This window comes from Coregonus clupeaformis, chromosome 26, assembly GCF_020615455.1.
Source record: "Coregonus clupeaformis isolate EN_2021a chromosome 26, ASM2061545v1, whole genome shotgun sequence".
Lineage (NCBI taxonomy): Eukaryota > Metazoa > Chordata > Actinopteri > Salmoniformes > Salmonidae > Coregonus > Coregonus clupeaformis.
Genome location: NC_059217.1, coordinates 38,988,218 through 39,008,584, shown reverse-complemented (window position 1 = coordinate 39,008,584; position 20,367 = coordinate 38,988,218). Strand labels below are relative to the sequence as shown.

At 43.4% G+C, this 20,367-nt stretch overlaps 1 protein-coding gene across 6 annotated transcripts in view; it reads right to left on the bottom strand.

Annotated features, from left to right (window-relative positions):
* Nucleotides 1–20,367, bottom strand: part of cadps2 (Ca++-dependent secretion activator 2) — a 221,895-nt gene that overhangs the window by 23,486 nt on the left and 178,042 nt on the right. For 2 of the 6 annotated variants that reach the window (XM_041849501.2, XM_041849502.2), the window contains 7 exons: nt 15,985–16,126; nt 15,568–15,672; nt 13,426–13,581; nt 13,063–13,210; nt 3,606–3,680; nt 2,501–2,584; nt 2,340–2,372 (listed from right to left, as the gene is read on the bottom strand). In XM_041849501.2, coding sequence (XP_041705435.2) covers nt 2,340–2,372; nt 2,501–2,584; nt 3,606–3,680; nt 13,063–13,210; nt 13,426–13,581; nt 15,568–15,672; nt 15,985–16,126 — 743 coding nt within the window. Of the gene's footprint in view, nt 1–2,339; nt 2,373–2,500; nt 2,585–3,605; nt 3,681–5,305; nt 5,321–13,062; nt 13,211–13,425; nt 13,582–14,829; nt 14,860–15,567; nt 15,673–15,984; nt 16,127–20,367 lie in introns of all 6 variants that reach the window. The other 4 variants (XM_041849504.2, XM_041849505.2, XM_041849500.2 and 1 more) reach the window with 3 other exon arrangements.

The following is a 20,367-nucleotide window of genomic DNA, read 5'->3' as shown; positions in this document are numbered from 1 at the left end:
CCTCGCACAGAATACACACCGGCTGCCCTCTGTCACGCTCTGCCCTCTTTCAAAGAATCAACCTCAGTTCTGTACTTGACTTGTAGCCAAACATGCTAGACACACAACCGCACACACACAGGCTATTCCAGACTGTCAACAATCTATTGTTAAATCGAATTATGTCAAAAGGAGGCAGATGGAAAAAGGTGCGTGTGTGGTGGTGAAGGAGTTGCCGGAGGTGGTGGTGGAGTTGGTGGTGGTGGTTGAGTTGCAGAGTGGTTGACTACTTTGAGAATAAATGTACTTTCTATGCCTGTGATATGTGGTTGTCTCACCTAGCTATCTTAAGATGAATGCACTAACTTTAAGTCGCTCTGGATAAGAGCGTTTGCTAAATGACTAAAATATAAAAATGTGGTGGGGTGTTGGTGGTGGTGGAGGTGGTGGTAGTTTAGTGGTGGTGGTAGTGGTTTAGTGGTGGTGGGGGTGGTGGTGGGGGTGTAGTGGTGGGTTGGTAGTGTGGGGCAGCAATGACTGGTTAACCTGAGGGGGATAAGCCCTGAAAGCTGTGGAGATAGAGAGAGAGAGGTTGCTGCTAATTATACACTGCTGCCAGTCTGGTTTCCTGCCCTGGATCTGTTTCCCCCAGGTGCAGCTTGGTGTGTATATGTGTGTGTGTGTGTGTGTGCGTGTGTGGGGGGGATCTTAACCTTTCGTGACAAGGACCCAAAATAGTTTTCTGCTAAATGCCCCAGCGACACAACCCTCCTCCACTCCCCCTTCTCTTTAGCTCACCTGTAAGAGGGGCTTAGCAGCTTTCGGTTCCCTCCACACAAAAGCGCAAGGTGGTTACATTATAATTTCAGGTGAAGGGAGGAGGAGGAGGAGAGGAGATTTGGCAGGCTCAGAGCTCTGGGAACCAGTGTCAATAGGATACGTGGGATTGGCTGAGTCAAGGACAGGTGGGAGGGGGAGGTTTGATGAGAAGGACAAAGGCTTGGCTGGCTTTACTGTCCTACTCAGGGATGCTGAAAAGGGTGTCAGAGTGTGCTTGGTTATGATAAAGTGAAACCACCTCTTGCTTTGGGTTAAAAGTAGGATTTGTGGGTCAAAACAGGCCTCCCTAACCAGAAATTGAGCTCTGCCTACTGGTGAGTGGACTGAATCCTTCCCACTAGACCAACAGGGCAAACCTTTCGATGGCTTAAGAACACGAGTATGTCACAATGAAGTGGCTAAACTGACCAAGTAATGACACCCTCGCCCTTCTTTCACATTTAGTGAATCAGAGATTTAGCCTTGCAATCCCTGACCAATGGAGAGTCGGCACAATGTGCCTGTCCAGAGCGCGAATTATACCGTGACATTCGGGGGTGTTTTATGTGCCTAATAGTAAAGAAATGTCATTTAACTGTAATAAAGTATTACCTTTTAATTTGGCATGAACACAACTAGTCATGATGTTTTCATCTTGTTGTCAAACAAATCACTTCAAAAAGTAGGCTACCTGCGCATGTTGGTCCACTCCAAAATAATTCACTGTGCACTCGCGCCATTGGATGAATGGAAAGAGACATCTGTTCCAAAACACTAAAAAGTGTAATGCCATTCTGGGATTGTCATTGGGTCTACACTTGTCTTGCTGACAAATTTACCTTTTTTGTAGAAAGAAAAGCTGGGACACCTGAAAAGGGGCTGAGATACGGGACTGTCCCGGGATGAAAAGTGCAGCCACACGGAAAAAATATTTACCACTCTAGCAGTACAAATGGCATTTTAAACAAATAGGAGAACAGTTAAATTAGCATTATTTAGAGTCTCCCCCCCAAAGTTTGACTTTGTTGCATTTAGGGGGACTCATGTCTCATTTAGGGGGTCTGAGATCCCCCTGGGCACCCCGTAATTCAGGATGGTGTTATTGCGTTTCTCTTTGGGTAATTAGAGGGCTTCCTCATCACTTTATTTGTCATCTTTCTGTTGGCTGATTCAGAGCTCCTGCTTCCTGCCTTGGCGCTGTCACTCAAGTGTTGCTGCGGCATGTAGTGACCGTCCACGACTGACACCTTGGCAAATCACTCAAAAACGTTTTCATTAGCCAACGGTGCCAATAATTAGTCCTGCACGCCATCTCAACCTCAAACGCTCTGACACACAACGGTGCTTCAAGGCGAAATGTTAAAATATTTCACCCACGTTTAACATCAGCGTCTGATGATAAACCTCTAACAAATATGATCTTGCTCAATGCCAGCTTTCTTCAGAAAGCTGTTTCTTTTAGATGGAAATATGTGTGAAAACAAACACATTCATATGAGCAAGTAAGACATCGTTAGAAATGAAGGAGAAATAATACTCACAGGCACATCCACATACTTGGCAGCCGCTTTCACCTTTGAGGCAAAGGAAAGATACAAAAAAGTTCAACTGAGCAGATACGGTTACAACAAATTACATCTTGCTTTTCTTAGCACTGAATGCAATGGGTCCACATTCTCCGGCGTGGAACAAAAAAGCTTACCGTGAAAGATAGGATAGAAGAAAAGAATGTCCCTTCATCATATCTGGAGAGCTTGGAGAGAACACCGTCTAAAACTCCAGCAAACTGCCAGGGGAAAGAAGACAATCAGACATGTTAGTTGCCATTTGTAAAGGAAGGTGTGGTATACTGTCTGAATTACTTTCTTGTCTTCACATTTTTTATTGTATGCGTTCCAGTCTTCTTTGGTTATAACATATTCTATCATATTTTGCATAGAATATGAGAATAATTAGCAGGTGTGATATAACTGGGTTACATCACACCTTAGTTCTATTTGACTAAGAAAGTGTTTCTTAATAAAATAGGCATTGGATTTGAGGTGGAGAAGAGCTGACATATACAGTATCTATATGCAGTAATCTATATGCAGGATTAGGGTTGCAAAGTGAGGGTATATTACTGGAAACTTTTGACGTTTACCAGTAAACTACCAGGTATCTATTTTGGAATCTTTCAAGGATTTTATGTAATCTATCACAAGACATCTGGTGGCCCTTTTAGATACTTCAGATTATCACAGGTGTCTGTAATAATCTCTGGCCCTCTGTGTGGCCTTATCACATGTAAAATATATGAAATAATTAAATAAGATTTTAAAATAAAAGATAGTATGACAAATAAATATAAACCATCAAATTAGTGAATACCATTGGTGTTTAATATGACGGTTTCAGCATGAAATATCCTTTATATATTTTAATTTTTTTCTCAAACTTTTATGTATATTACTATGTCAATATGTATTTGTTGTTAATGTTTTGACGTCAAACTGGTGGCAGTTGTGAACATTTTTTGTTGGAAGAGTTGCAGAGTTCATTGAAAATAATGCCATTGTTAATTAGATGCTTTTTCATTAATTAGGCTATTTTCTCTTGAACCATATGGTCTATCTACTAGAAACTCATGGACAATATGGACACAGATATAATAAATGAATACAATATAAAAATTGTTTTTGTTAATCAATTATAAATTACCAAAAGTTATGATAGATTGCCATAGTTACTTTGGTAAATTACTGGTAGCTTTGCAACCCTATGCAGGATGTAGTCATTGGGTCTATGGAGGATGTGCAGTAGCATACCTTTGTGACCATGGAGGAAATCATGTCTTTAAACGCATCATCGATCAGGACATCGATTTTCGAATGGTACTGTTGCTGAGGAGAGGGTAGGGAGATAAACAAACAGTTTAAAGATCTATGAGGAGGGAGATAAGTTAACATTATTCCTTCATCCTGGCATGCACGCAAACACACATGCACACACCCTGCCTCCCTACCCCAAACATTCAGCAGAGAAAATCTTCCCATGTAGCACCGGTGAGTTAAGCAGCTAATAGGGCCATTATGTGGCTGAATGGCATTCCCGCTCTCATTGGAAGGCAAAGGAATTCGAAGGATACTTTTTGTGCTTCCCCACAATTAGAGCAGCCTTGCTCCTCTAAAGCACCGGTCCAGCTGCGGGGACCAAAGGCTCACACTAGATTCAATTAATCCGCCATTTCATGTCTCATAACCCCTATATTCATGAGTCTTTTTTACCCTCCCAAAAAGCCCACGTCGAAAAGAGGGAGGGACAGAAAGGAGTGAGAGAGAAAGAGAGAGAGAGATGAGATGGGGGAGAGAATAGGGAGGGAGAGCCTCCATTTGCGGCGTTGAATGGCTGCCTTCGACGCTCGCATGGCAGCCAGGGAGTTCATCTCTTGGCGACAATACCCTTTCACGACGCGTCTAAAGAACACCCAAATTAAAAATTTCAATCAACAAAGCCCGCAGATCGGTGACAAATTGAGGGTGCATGGAGGTCACCATCGGCAGCCCCCATTTTCTTTTCACATTTTTCTCCATCCCACGAAATGCCAGCTTCTTTCATAAACAGAATTTCAAGCGAATCTTAAGGACTTTTTTCTTTTTTAACCTCAAATAACACTGCTGTGTTTGCTTTTTATTTTACAGAGGAGGCCAAATTGTGAGGTCCTTCTTCACATTAGAGAATATTAAATCGCGAGGTCTTTGAAATGTGTTCATTGCACCCAAAAGAACAATAATTTATTTAAAAAACATTTATCTGGTAGCAAACTGCTAAGCGCCACTTCAGCACCAGGTTTTTTTCTTCTAAGGCCCAACTGGCATTTCCAAATGCAAGCTTCCCATTCCAATGACAATAACAACAACAACAACATAGTTAACTGATCATTTCTTTAGACATAATGATCCTGGGGATACGTTGGTATACAGCAAGACAGTCCCAATTTGCAGAGACGCTTTTGATGAAAATATTCGATTAAGCACTCGCTGGAGAATGATTTTGGGGCAGAGCAAACTATGAAGTAGAAAATCACAAAGGGGGACATTCCTCCGTTCTATTGAAGTCTCCTACCTCAGCCAGCCTGTACTTTGAGAAAAAAATAATTTCTGATCTCCTAAAAGTTTAGACAACTTTTCCATTCAGCAGTATGAATAGGAAGTATGATGAGCTGGCAATGGCAGACGCCATTCAACGCGCAAACATCTGAAATGCCAGGATCTCTTTTGTGTCGATCAGAAGCGAGCACTCTGGCATAGACCGCTATGCACAAAGACATTCTCTGGTGAATGTGCGACAGAATGTTTGGATTTAGTTCAAATTGAGGTCCCTTTGAGACAAGTCACAAGACAAATTACTTTATGCATTTACAAGGACCAGAGGAAGTTAAACGTGTTTGCATATATGAATGTGCTCTTAAAAACCAAAGAAAGCTGAAGGTGGTTTAAGATTCTACAAGGGGATTAAGAACACTTACCCATTGTTTGTCAATCTTGGATTCAAACAATGACGTGCAGGACGTGTGAAAATGAAACAAAGGAAAGAGTGAAAGAAAAAAACAAGCAAAATCATCACCTTAAATTCAATAGCATTAGATGACTATAATAAATAGCATGCACACAATCACTTCATTTAAACTATTTGATCATACAGTATTTGTGTATGACACAAAAAACACTATTTAACACCCTAGGAAATTGTTAATATCTCTGCATATATATCATGGGCTGGTTTCCCGGACCTGGATTAGACTACTGAACTAAAAATAATGCTCAATGGAGAATCGCCATTGAAAGTTATTTTTAGCCCAATACTTAATCTGAGTCAGGTATAACTACAGTGTATGATATTTATATACATGTCAATATCAACTATTAACATACATTTCTGTAGAAAGTGGAAAAAGGAGTGATAAGTATGCAATTTGCACTGAAGACGTCCACTAACACAGTGGTTCCCAACCTTTTTTGAACCGTGGCACACGATGATTGGATAAAAAAATTCTGCTGCACACTTATTATTTTACTAACAGTTGATTTAGTGGTAATGACTTCCATCTCATCTGATCCATACTGGAAATCATCCATTTTCTGTGACAAATATTTTTTATAGATTAAATAGTGTTTATTAAAAAGAAATGTAGCTCTGGTAAAATCAATGACTGTATATGAATGGACAAAGGAATGAATGGTGTCACGTGATCGATGGCTATGTGATACCTCAATAGCGCATTGACATGCGCAGTTTGAGCTACTCCAGGAAATGACGTTGCAGGCAAGCTCAATGCTGCCCCCTCTCATTGAGTAACTCAAGTTGAAGGCCGACAGGGGTACTGCAGGCTGCCATTAGCAACTAAATTATCCTTATACAGTTGAAGTCGGAAGTTTACATAAACTTAGGTTGGAGTCATTAAAACTCATTTTTCAACCACTCCACAAATGTCTTGTTAACAAACCATACGTTTTGGCAAGTCGGTTAGGACATCTACTTTGTGCATGACAAAAGTTGACAGAACAATTGTTTACAGACAGATTATTTCACTTATAATTCACTGTATCACAATTGCAGTGGGTCAGAAGTTTACATACACTAAGTTGACTGTGCCTTTAACAGCTTGGAAAAATCCAGAAAAAGATGTCATGGCTTTAGAAGCTTCTGATAAGCTAATTGACATCATTTGAGTCAATTGGAGGTGTACCTGTGGATGTATTTCAAGGCCTACCTTCAAACTCAGTGCCACTTTGCTTGACATCATGGGAAAATCAAAAGAAATCAACCAAGACCTCAGAAAAAAAAAATTGTAGACCTCCACAAGTCTGGTTCATCCTTGGGAGAAATTTCCAAACGCCTGAAGGTACCACGTTCATCTGTACCAATTTGTAAGTCGTTCTGGATAAGAGCATCTGCTAAATGATATAAATGTAAATGTACAAACAATAGTACGCAAGTATAAACACCATGGGACCACGCAGCCGTCAAATCGCTCAGGAAGGAGACGCGTTCTGTCTCCTAGAGATGAACGTACTTTGGTGCAAAAAGTGCAAATCAATCCCAGAACAACAGCAAAGGACCTTGTGAAGATGCGGGAGGAAACAGGTACAAAATTATCTATATCCACAGTAAAACGAGTCCTATATCGACATAACCTGAAAGGCCGCTCAGCAAGGAAGAAGCCACTGCTCCAAAACCGCCATAAAAAAGCCAGACTACGGTTTGCAACTGCACATGGGGACAAAGATCTTACTTTTTGGAGAAATGTCCTCTGGTCTGATGAAACAAAAACAGAACTGTTTGGCCATAATGACCATCGTTATGTTTTGAGGAAAAAGGGGATAGCTTGCAAGCCGAAGAACACCATCCCAACCGTGAAGCACGGGGGTGGCAGCATCATGCTGTGGGGGTGCTTTGCTGCAGGAGGGACTGGTGCACTTCACAAAATAGATGGCATCATGAGGAAGGAAAATGATGTGGATATATTGAAGCAACATCTCAAGACATCAGTCAGGAAGTTAAAGCTTGGTCGCAAATGGGTCTTCCAAATGGACAATGACCCCAAATACACTTCCGAAGTTGTAGCAAAATGGCTTAAGGACAACAAAGTCAAGGTATTGGAGTGGCCATCACAAAGCCCTGACCTCAATCCTATAGAACATTTGTGGGCAGAACTGAAAAAACTTGTGCGAGCAAGGAGGCCTACAAACCTGACTCAGTTACACCAGCTTTGTCAAGAGGAATGAGCCAGAATTCACCCAACTTATTGTGGGAAGCTTGTGGAAGGCTACCCGAAACATTTGACCCAAGTTAAACAATTTAAAGGCAATGCTACCAAATACTAATTGAGTCTATGTAAACTTCTGACCCACAGGGAATGATGAAATAAATAAAAGCAAAAAATTAATCTCTACTATTATTCTGACATTTCACATTCTTAAAATAAAGTGGTGATCCTAACTGACCTAAGACAGGGAAGTTTTACTATGATTAAATGTCAGGAATTGTGAAAAACTGAGTTTAAATGTATTTGGCTAAGGTGTATGTAAACTTCCGACTTCAACTGTAAGTTCTTCTGTGTGCAATTTTAAAATGATCGGTTCAAGGACATACATCTGCCGTATTAGAAGCAATTATTGATACCATAATTGTCTTCCAAAAATGTTTTTAGATTCACCACGAAGATTCACCACGAAGATTGCCATTTTTCCATTCACTATAATGGGGGATCCTGTTTTCTGCTAACAATGCCTGCAGTAACGCTGTCGGCCTTGAGCTTCCGTGGCTTCAATGAGAGGGGGCAGTCATTCTCCCCTGGGTAAAATAGATCTTACTTTTAAGCGTAAAGCTCTAGAGACCAGCGGTTTTCTGCATTGTAAAGGTGCAACCACAGACATAATGCCATGCGGAGGCTGTGGTACTGCTAAGCCCAATCAGACTTGCCTGTGCTAATGGTTCTCACATGCGAAGTAAAATTATACAAATTACTTTGCTCGTGATGATCGTCCCTCAAATGACTCAAATGTAACAGCAGCTCCAGCACACCGGACTTGAAACAACGATACAGATGTACAGTGTATTCAGACCCCTTCACTTTTTCCACATTTTGTTACGTTACAGCCTTATTCTTAAAATTGATTACATTGTTGTTTTTCCCTCAGCAATCTACACACAATACTGATAAAGCAAAAACAGGCTTTTAGAAATGTTAGCAAATGTATAAAAAAAAACGGAAATATCACATTTACATAAGTATTCAGACCCTTTACTCAGTACTTTGTTGAAGCACCTTCGGCAGCAATTACAGCCTCGAGTCTTCTTGGGTATGACGCTACAAGCTTGGCACACCTGTATTTGGGGGGTTTCTCCCATTCTTCTCTGCAGATCCTCTCAAGCTCTGTCAGGTTGGATGGGGTGCGTCGCTGCACAGCTATTTTCAGGTCACTCCAGAGATGTTAGATCGGGTTCAAGTCCGGGCACTGGCTGGGCCACTCAAGGACATTCAGAGACTTGTCCCGAAGCCACTCCGGCGCTGACTTGGCTGTGTGCTTAGGGTCGTTGTCCTGTTGGAAGGTGAACCGTCACCCCAGTCTGAGGACCTGAGCGCTCTGGAGCAGGTTTTCATCAAGGATCTCTCTGTACTTTGCACCGTTCATTATTCCCCTCGACCCTGACTAGTCCCCCAGTCCCTAACGCTGAAAAACATCCCCAGAGCATGATGCTGCCACCACCATGCTTCACTGTAGGCATGGTGCCAGGTTTTCTCCAGACGTGATGCTTGGCATTCAGGCCAAAGAGTTCAATCTTGCTTTCATCAGACCAAAGAATCTTGTTTCTCATGGTCTGAGAGTCCTTTAGGTGCCTCTTGCAAAATCCAAGTGGGCTGTCATGTGCTTTTTACTGAGGATTGGCTTCCGTCTGGCCACTCGACCATAAAGGCCTGATTGGTGGAGTGCTGCAGAGATGGTTGTCCTTCTGGAAGGTTCTCCCATCTCCACAGAGGAACTCTGGAGCTCTGTCAGAGTGACCATCAGGCTCTTGGTTATCTCCCTGACTAAGGCCCTTCTCCCCCGATTGCTCAGTTTGGCCGGGCGGCCAGCTCTAGGAAGAGTCTTTGTGGTTCCAAACTTCTTCCATTTAAGATTGATGGAGGCCACTGTGTTCTTGGTGACCTTCATCCACTAGATTTTGGAACATTGCTGCGGGGACTTGCTTCCATTTAGCCACAAGAGCAATAGTGAGGTCGGGCACTGATGTTGGGCGATTAGGCCTGGCTAGCAGTCGGCGTTCCAATTCATCCAAAAGGTGTTAGATGGGGTTGAGGTCAGGGTACTGTGTTGGTCAGTCTAGTTCTTCCACACTGATCTCGACAAACCATTTCTGTATGGACCTCGCTTTGTGCACGGGGGCATTGTCATGCTGAAAAAGGCAAGAGCCTTCCCCAAACTGTTGACACAAAGTTGGAAGCACAGAATCATCTAGAATGTAAATGTATGCTGTAGCGTTAAGATTTCCCTTCACTGGATAAGGGGCCTAGACGGAACAATGAAAAACAGCCCAAGACCATTATTCCTCCTCCACCACCAAACCTTATACTTGGCACTATGCATTGGGGCAGGTAGCGTTCTCCTGGCATCCACCAAACCCAGATTTGTCCATCGGACTGCTAGATGTTGAAGCGTGATTCACCACTCCAGAGAACGCGTTTCCACTGTTCTAGAGTCCAATGGCGGCGAGCTTTACACCACTTCAACCAATACTTGGCATTGTGCATAGGGATCTTGGGCTTGTGTGCGGCTGCTCAGCCATGGAAACCAATTTAATTAATCTCCCGGCGAACAGTTATTGTGCTGACGTTGCTTCCAGAGGCAGTTTGGAACGCGGTAGTCCGACAGTCCCGTTCTGTGAGCTTGTGCGGCCTACCACTTCGCGGCTGAGCCGTTGTTGCTCCTAGACGTTTCCACTTCACAATAACAGCACTTACAGTTAACCAGGGCAGCTCTAGCAGGGCAGGAAATTTCACGAACTGACTTGTTGGAAAGGTGGCATCCTATGACGGTACCATGTTGAAAGTCACTGAGCTCTTCAGTAGGGGCCATTCTACTGCCAATGTTTATCTGTGAATATTGCATGGCTGTGTGCTCCATTTTATACACCTGTCAGCAAAGAGTGTGGCTAAAAAAGCCAAATCCACTAATTTGAAGGGGTGTCCACATACTTTTTGCCATGTAGTGTATGTACACCTAAACTATTGCCTACTGTAGCCTATCAAAACTAATTTCCTGTTAGAAATGATCAATTTTTTGTGAAAATAATCAAAACCTCCTGCTGCAGGATTATTTTACACCTGGAATGGAACTGGTCAAATTAAGATCCCACACCTGTAAATCATCAATGGTTCAGACACTGTATAGATAATGACCTTGGACAGTATTTAGCGCAGCTGAAACAACACCTTGCCACATCATAATCACATCCATAATTAATGCATTCATTCAATTAGGGCAATACTGACCATGGAATTGGAATCCAAATTGGAATCTGTAGTGTACACCGAGTGTACAAACCTGAGTGCATGTGTTCGGCTATGAATCAACATCCTCAAGGACTTGAGGAGAGTGCAGCTGAAGGTTAAGGGGACAGTGAGCTTAGCTCTCTGTAGAGACACTGTGTAAATAGTCAGCGGGTAGCGGAGGGTTAGCCTTTAGCAGGATGAAATGCTGTAATGGAGAGATCGAGAGCTCATTCAGCCACATCGATTTAGAGCAGCCACTGCACGTTACCACTGATCTGGACGTGATATAAATGTGCCCTTTGCAATGAATGTTTTGGCTGCAAGGCAGTCAAGGTGATATGAAGATTACTGAATCCGTCACAAACCAAAGGAAACATTAGTTATTGAGCTCTTGAGGGAAACCCAGGCAAGGTATGGAACAATACTTGGTACTGTTGTGTTGGTATAGTGTACTTATAAACAATGTTCTCTCAAATCTTTTTCGGCACTGAGCAAATTTTAGGACTGCTGAGCGCAAATTTGAACATTGTGAAAATTCTGTGCAACTTCCAGTGAACACTGAGGCTGTACCCGCTTTAAGTTACAATTTTAACAGTGGTCAAGTAGGCTACTGTGGCTATTTGATCATTATGTAGGTGTACCAGAGTGGCCTAACAAAAAAAACTATGGAGAAAATGCATCCCATAACATTTTAACATGGAAATAGCTGTTCTATCATTCAGCCTACAGTAGCAGCCAATGTGTGGTGTTCAATGTAGGACTACATACCATTAGACTTTGAAAAAAACCTGCAGGGCTTGACATTAACCTGTTTATCCACTTGTCCTTCAGACACGGAGGTGACTGAACATGTTGTGGTGTTGTTTGACGCAAGAAACCACTTTACACAATAAAATGCATTATTATTCCCATACCATTATTACAGAGTATCAGACAAATTATGCTACCCTCTGCCTATTGGCTACTTAGCTTATTCACTTAGCTTATTCAAGCCTGTCTCAAAATACAACTGCCCCTTTAAGACAAAAAAAAAGCTCTTTACCTGACTTGCTTTTCAAAGATGTCTAGAAATGTACACTCCCTATTGCTGACTACAAATTAACTATAACTGGGCTAATAACTCACTAACTAGCAAAGGATATGAACAAAATATGCACACGTGGCTACATGCACTTCTCGCTTTGATCTCACAACAAGCGCATCTACTCACGACCGCTCATGCTGTAAACACAGTCCAGTTCAAAGTAAATGGCACAGATCCATATATGGCAATGGTCTATTTGCATATAGGCCTACTGATTGGTTATGCTGAACCAGTCTGTGTAGAGTACAGGTGAGTCATGTGTGTCAATGCAATAGAATCCTACTCCGATGCATTCTGCCTACAACAAAATCTCTTGCATAGTTAGTTTTGCATACAAAGTCTTGCATAGTTATTTTTGTTTCAGTATGTTGCATTGAAAGTGTCTAATATTGCGTTGATTCGATCACAATTGCCACAATAAAGGGAAATGTTGATAGTGTTAACTAACAGGGAAAACTCCAGAAAGTTGAGTGAAGTTCAATTCCGTGCTTCTCTCCATGGGCTGATATTTATTCTGCGCGGCAGGCCCGGGGGAGCTGGGCGGCAGGCCCGGGGGAGCTGGGCGGCAGGCCCGGGGGAGCTGGGCGGCAGGCCCGGGGGAGCTGGGCGGCAGGCCCGGGGGAGCTGCGCGGCAGGGCCGGGGGAGCTGGGCGGCAGGCCCGGGGGAGCTGCGCGTCAGGGCCGGGGGAGCTGGGCGGCAGGCCCGGGGGAGCTGCGCGGCAGGGCCGGGGGAGCTGCGCGGCAGGGCCGGGGGAGCTGGGCGGCAGGGCCGGGGGAGCTGGGCGGCAGGCCCGGGGGAGCTGGGCGGCAGGGCCGGGGGAGCTGGGCGGCAGGCCCGGGGGAGCTGGGCGGCAGGCCCGGGGGAGCTGGGCGGCAGGGCCGGGGATACTGTGCGCCCGCGCGCAGCTTAGAGAGATCATTGCTTATAACTGATGATGGCATGTAGGGTTGCAAGTGTAAGTTTAAAAAAATGAATGAGGCTCTGTCCATTCTTTGAACTACAGTATATCCATTGTTCGCTACACTCATTAGTTAAATAACAAAACAATCTAGATTGACGTTAGTCAAGTTTGTGATGGTTTTGCATGCATTGCTGGAAATGTGTGATCAAAGAACAGACAATAGAGGTTGAGCGAGGTCGTACCTCTTGACCGGAGTCCAGCACACAGAGTTTGGCGCACTGCTTCTTGGCGTCCATTAGCATGTTGAACATGGTGCACACCGACAGCGACACCCGGAAGTCCGTTGACTTGCTGGCCTTCTGCATCTTGGAGTCGAAGGCGGCTTTCGTTCTTTGGGTATAAAAAGGCAATTGAAAGGTGTTATGAAAATGGTTAATTCCTAGGGGGCTATGGAAAACACTGTTCAAAACCATATCACTAACCTCCTCCTCATTATCCTCAGTAATATCTCTGTTATAAACCAGGAATGCTGTGGTAAAAAATGAGGTGGGTAAACGCTTAACCCCCAACCCATCCCAGGTGGTGACCTCATCCTGCCCTCTGACCTTTTGACGCAAGCCTCCATCATGTCGCTGGCCATGAGCTTCAGCCTCTGCTCCAGGTGTTTGGCAAACTCTGGCTCAGGCCAGTGCAGGTCCAGGACAAACATCTGGAGGGCGTCCAACTTCCAGAAGAGGTCCTCTGAGGTCGCTGAGCCGTTACTAGGGGTTGGGGAGGGAAGAGGCCAAAGGTTAACTTTGCCAAGATTCAAGGAAGTTCTGTCAGTTAAACATGAACAAATGAAGACTGAGTTACAAAGTCTGGGGTGTTGTGTTCGAGCGTTTTAAGTGAGGTGCTGATGTTTTCTTGTATTATTGCTCAGTAACTAAACACGTTCGACAATTTACATGGTCCACAGTTTAACATGTCAGAGTTACATTTGACATGTTCTTAAGACACCCAAAAGTTCCTGAACATGTTCTACAGTGACTGAACACGCCCTGCTGTCAGACTGACTGTTACTAAGGAGACTGAGCACACAGACAGATGGGATCTCCATCGCCACCTTCTCCCCGGTGTCTACACTGCCACACATGGTAACCGGTGGCTGTAACCAGCATCCAAGTGTACAGCAAACCAGAGCGAGCAAGGGAGAGAGAGAGGGTGGGGGGTGGTGAAGCACACTCACTCCCTCACTTTTCTCACTTCGCCTTTAAAAGACTTACCTTCACAAGTGGTAATAAATTGTTTGGGCGAAATCCGTGTTGCAATTAAATGCTCGCTCATTTCCCCCCTCATGACTAATTAGGAGCTCTCTTCTCCGAGCGTCCCCTCTCCCAGGGGAATGGAACGATCCCCCACGCCCATCTGTGCTCGCTAACGAAGTGCCAGTTTTATTTTTCTTGAGCGAGGCAAGGGTAGGTGGGTGGGTGGTTTGAGTCTCCACTGATTCTTCTTGGCCCTCAGAAGGCACCTTGTTGAGTCTCCACTGTTTCTACTGGGCCCTCAGAAGGCACCTTGTTGAGTCTCCACTGTTTCTACTGGGCCCTCAGAAGGCACCTTGTTGAGTCTCCACTGTTTCTACTGGGCCCTCAGAAGGCACCTTGTATTGCGAGTCGCGTGGAACTTTTTTGCCCGTTGTAAACAAGCTAGCTCGCTAACATCATGTAGAATTTGCTAATCGGACCCTGACATTTTTATTTTCATGTCTTGTGAAAGCAAAACGTATTCTGTAGAATTCTCACAAACGCACCAGGAAACCGAACCAGGATACCGAATTTCATACGTGTGAAAGCCCTTAATAATCTTGCTTGTGGGGGATCATGCCTGCTCAATTATGACAAAGGTTTGAGGAGAAAATGGTCACTTGACAAGCGCTGAAAACTGTTTCATAACAGTCCCAAAGACAAGCATTGAGGTTTCGAAAAAACATATTCACTGAAATCTATAAAACGGCTACGCCTACTTACAAAATATCAGGTAAATTAATTCCTTGCAAGCTGAAATAAATAAGAATACCATTTCTTATTCAACATTCATTAGGCATGACACACTTCACAACTCAGTGCTTAGTTGAGTTGAGAATTGACCAGCATACCGTAACATCACAGTTATAAACAGGTGTCAAAACAGGTGTCTCTGATACTATCCAATATACAATAAAAATACCCAAAATATGTTGGATGTGTGCACAAAAAAACTACACATGCCACAGCCGTTCCTGATCGAGGAGCCACAACATACATTTCACAAAAGAGAAGCTGCTGTGCCACAAAATGTGCCATGCTGCGGAACCATGCACCACATAACACAACAACCCTCACAAGACAACAAAAACAACCATGCTTTTATCTCGGTCTCAAAGAAGGTATCAGTTTGAGGTCATCAAATGGGGCAACCAATCCCAGGAATATTTGGGCCGTCTGAATTGCACAGTTAAAAGCCTCAGTAGTAGACATACTAGTTTTACTATTAACTTTGAAATTTAAATGTGAGGGCTGATTTTCGAGCTGATCTTTTCTCCAAATTTCACACTTCTACAAAATGCATTAAGCTAGTTCAATAGGTAATGGCACACCATTGGCAAAGGGAAGTAATAGAATGTGAAATAGTGTTCTTGAAGGGGATAAGTTTGACAATGACAGAGACAACCACAGCACAGTCCATGCCACAACGCCCCACTAGATCTTGCCGCAGCCCATACACACGTGCTGTCACACAGCGGGCCCATCCAGGAGGGTGCTGAGAAGCTCGGCATCTGTGGGAGATTGACTTTGGGCAGAGGCACGCTCGGTAGGTTGTTGGTTATTGTCCTGAAAAGAAATGAATGGCAAACCAAACCAAACAACGACAAAAAAAAGATGCGACAGAGACAAAAGACAACAGAGAGATTCCGGTGAGTGTTGATGCTCCAGACGCCATCTGGTTTTGTGCCTTGTCGGTGGATGTTATCTAGCCTACACTACACACACTCATCTGTAGACATGTAGCTCAAATAAAAATGCGGACAGAAATATTCTAGGCTTGCTACCGTTCGTGATGTAAAAGCACATCTCTGAGACTTAGAGCAATGAGCTTTAAATAGCACAGCTGAATGCAACTAATGCCTACATTGGGGGGCTTACTTGACGGACTGCCAGGTTTCCTGCTCGAATCCGCGGTGGATGGACTGTGCGATGGAGGATTCCATAAGGTCTATGTAGCGCACCACCAGCGGGATGAACAGGTCCTGCAGGTGCTTGTGGAACATGCCATTGCACAGGTAAGCTGGGGGAATGAGGAAGGAAGGAAGGATGGAAGGACTAAATAAATTAAAAGGTTTTGAATGTGGGCTATACAGTTCAGGTCCTAGACTAGTTAAATCACTGTCCTTCCCTCCCACAGTCCACATTATGATATTTGCATAAACATTTCATCTTTCACAATGTCCTGATATGCAAAGGAAGTAGGAGAGAGAGTAAGACACAAAGGGTTCTATTTGAACAAACCTAATGCAAATCTTATGTCCAGGGGTGTTTTGCTATTTTCACAGCGGAAATTATGGGCGCAATAGCTGTCGGTGGCGTGAAAGGGCTGTGTTTTTATGAATAAATAAGTTATAGGTGTGATGAGGGCTTGACCATTCACTGGCCAAATCAACGTGCTCCATGGCTTAATACTGCATGTGGTTATCTCAAGTTGTGTACGTTATTGACAGTGTTTGCTTTGTCATCAACTCCAATTCGGCTGGGGGGCTCAGAATATTCTCGTCCTAGTCCATTGTATATTGATACCGTTTAATAAACAGCATAGGTTACAATAATGAATAATAGCAACAGTAAAATACATCAAATTTCTGCTAAATATAGTATGCTTGGAGTGTTGGCAGTCAACATTGTTGTAATTGCTTCAATGAGTAGGCCTATAGGCCATACATGTCGTTACACATGTCCTAAATATATATATATATATATATATATATATATATATATATATATATATATATATATATATACACACACACACACACACACACAGTGGGGAAAAAAAGTATTTAGTCAGCCACCAATTGTGCAAGTTCTCCCACTTAAAAAGATGAGAGAGGCCTGTAATTTTCATCATAGGTACACGTCAACTATGACAGACAAATTGAGGAAAAAAAATCCAGAAAATCACATTGTAGGATTTTTAATGAATTTATTTGCAAATGATGGTGGAAATTAAGTATTTGGTCACCTACATACAAGCAAGATTTCTGGCTCTCACAGACCTGTAACTTCTTCTTTAAGAGGCTCCTCTGTCCTCCACTCGTTACCTGTATTAATGGCACCTGTTTGAACTTGTTATCAGTATAAAAAGACACCTGTCCACAACCTCAAACAGTCACACTCCAAACTCCACTATGGCCAAGACCAAAGAGCTGTCAAAGGACACCAGAAACAAAATTGTAGACCTGCACCAGGCTGGGAAGACTGAATCTGCAATAGGTAAGCAGCTTGGTTTGAAGAAATCAACTGTGGGAGCAATTATTAGGAAATGGAAGACATACAAGACCACTGATAATCTCCCTCGATCTGGGGCTCCACACAAGATCTCACCCCGTGGGGTCAAAATGATCACAAGAACGGTGAGCAAAAATCCCAGAACCACACGGGGGGACCTAGTGAATGACCTGCAGAGAGCTGGGACCAAAGTAACAAAGCCTACCATCAGTAACACACTACGCCGCCAGGGACTCAAATCCTGCAGTGCCAGACGTGTCCCCCTGCTTAAGCAAGTACATGTCCAGGCCCGTCTGAAGTTTGCTAGAGTGCATTTGGATGATCCAGAAGAGGATTGGGAGAATGTCATATGGTCAGATGAAACCAAAATAGAACTTTTTGGTAAAAACTCAACTCGTCGTGTTTGGAGGACAAAGAATGCTGAGTTGCATCCAAAGAACACCATACCTACTGTGAAGCATGGGGGTGGAAACATCATGCTTTGGGGCTGTTTTTCTGCAAAGGGACCAGGACGACTGATCCGTGTAAAGGAAAGAATGAATGGGGCCATGTATCGTGAGATTTTGAGTGAAAACCTCCTTCCATCAGCAAGGGCATTGAAGATGAAACGTGGCTGGGTCTTTCAGCATGACAATGATCCCAAACACACCGCCCAGGCAACGAAGGAGTGGCTTCGTAAGAAGCATTTCAAGGTCCTGGAGTGGCCTAGCCAGTCTCCAGATCTCAACCCCATAGAAAATCTTTGGAGGGAGTTGAAAGTCTGTGTTGCCCAGCGACAGCCCCAAAACATCACTGCTCTAGAGGAGATCTGCATGGAGGAATGGGCCAAAATACCAGCAACAGTGTGTGAAAACCTTGTGAAGACTTAAAGAAAATGTTTGACCTGTGTCATTGCCAACAAAGGGTATATAACAAAGTATTGAGAAACTTTTGTTATTGACCAAATACTTATTTTCCACCATAATTTGCAAATAAATTCATAAAAAATCCTACAATGTGATTTTCTGGAGAAAAAAATTCTCAATTTGTCTGTCAGAGTTAACATCTATGATGAAAATTACAGGCCTCTCTCATCTTTTTAAGTGGGAGAACTTGCACAATTGGTGGCTGACTAAATACTTTTTTTCCCCACTGTATATACATATACATATACATACACATACTAGGCTCCCCTTAAAATGTGATGTATTGTATGTGTGAGGCACGTTCGCAATAAGCAAGATATAGGCCTATCCACCATTGATATGGCATTATAGGACTGAATTATTTGATTATGTTTGGAGGAGCATTATAGGACTGAATCATTTGAATATGTTTGGAGGAGCATTATAGGACTATGTAAATTGTGAAATCTACAAAGCATGATGGTAAAAGCCTCATGAGTAGACCATTTAGAAACCTGTTATTGAGGAAAAAATGTAATATATTTTTGTGTATTATTATTTTTATCTTATCATCTTTAACGCTGCATTGTTGGAAATGGACCCGTAAGTAAGCATTTCACTGTTAGTCTACACCTGTTATCTACAAAGCATGTGACAAATACAATTTTATTAGACATTATTTTGATTTGATAGGGTACTTGGCTAATGCATGCCCAGGATAAGAAAGACATTGGTGTTGAACCAGCTTTTATTATAGTAGGGTAAGGGTAGCCTACTGAGGGATTGGTTTTTAATCTAATGAAATGGAAAACAAGCAATTGTTAGAGGAATATACAAGGGTCTCTGGCATCATCTCATCTCTTGTTCCATGATGGGCATTTAGATATGTAGCCTACGGAAAGTATTCAGACCCCTTCACTTTTTCCACATTTTGTTACGTTACAGCCTTATTCTAAAATTGATTAAATCATTTTTTCCCTCAACAATCTACACACAATACCACATAATGACAAAGTGAAAACAGGTTTTATAAATTTTTGCAAATGCATAAAAAATAAAAAACTGAAATACCTTATTTACATAAGCATTCAGACCCTTTGCTATGAGACTCGAAATTGAGCTCAGGAGCATCCTGTTTCAATTGATCATCCTTGAGATGTTTCTACAACTTGATTGGAGTCCACCTGTGGTAAATTCAGTTGATTGGACATGATTTGGAAAGGCACACACCTGTCTATATAAGGATCCACAGCTGACAGTGCATGTCAGAGCAAAAACCAAGCCATGAGGTCGAAGGAATTGTCCGTAGAGCTCCGGGACAGGATTGTGTCGAGGCACAGATCTGGGGAAGGGTATCAAAAAATGTCTAAAGTATTGAAGGTCACCAAGAACACAGTGGCCTCCATCATTCTTAAATGGAAGAAGTTTGGAACCACCAAGACACTTCCTAGAGCTGGCCGCCTGGCCAAACTGAGCAATCGGGTGAGAAGGGCCTTGGTCAGGGAGGAGACCAAGAACCCGATGGTCACTCTGACAGAGCTCCAGAGTTCCTTTGTGGAGATGGGAGAACCTTCTAGAAGGACAACCATCTCTGCCGCACTCCAACAATCAGGCCTTTAGGAAGAGTGGCCAGACGGAAGCCACTCCTCAGTAAAAGGCACATGACAGCCCGCTTGGAGTTTGCCAAAAGGCACCGAAAGGACTCAGACCATGCAAAACAAGATTCTCTGGTCTGATGAAAGCAAGATTGAACTCTCTGGCATGAATGCCAAGCGGCAGGGACTGGGAGACTAGTCAGGATCAAGGTAAAGATGAACGGAGCAAAGTACAGAGAGATCCTTGATGAAAACATGATCCAGAGCGCTCAGGACCTCAGACTGGGGGCGAAGGTTCACCTTCCAACAGGACAACGACCCTAAGCACACAGCCAAGACAACTTAGGAGTGGCTTCAGGACAATCCTCTGAATATCCTTGAGTGGCCCAGCCAGAGCCCGGACTTGAACCCGATCTAACATCTCTGGAGAGACCTGAAAATAGCTGTGCAGCGACGCTCCCCATCCAACCTGACAGAGCTTGAGAGGATCTGCAGAGAAGAATGGGAGAAACTCCCAAAATACTGGTGTGCCAAGCTTGTAGCGTCAT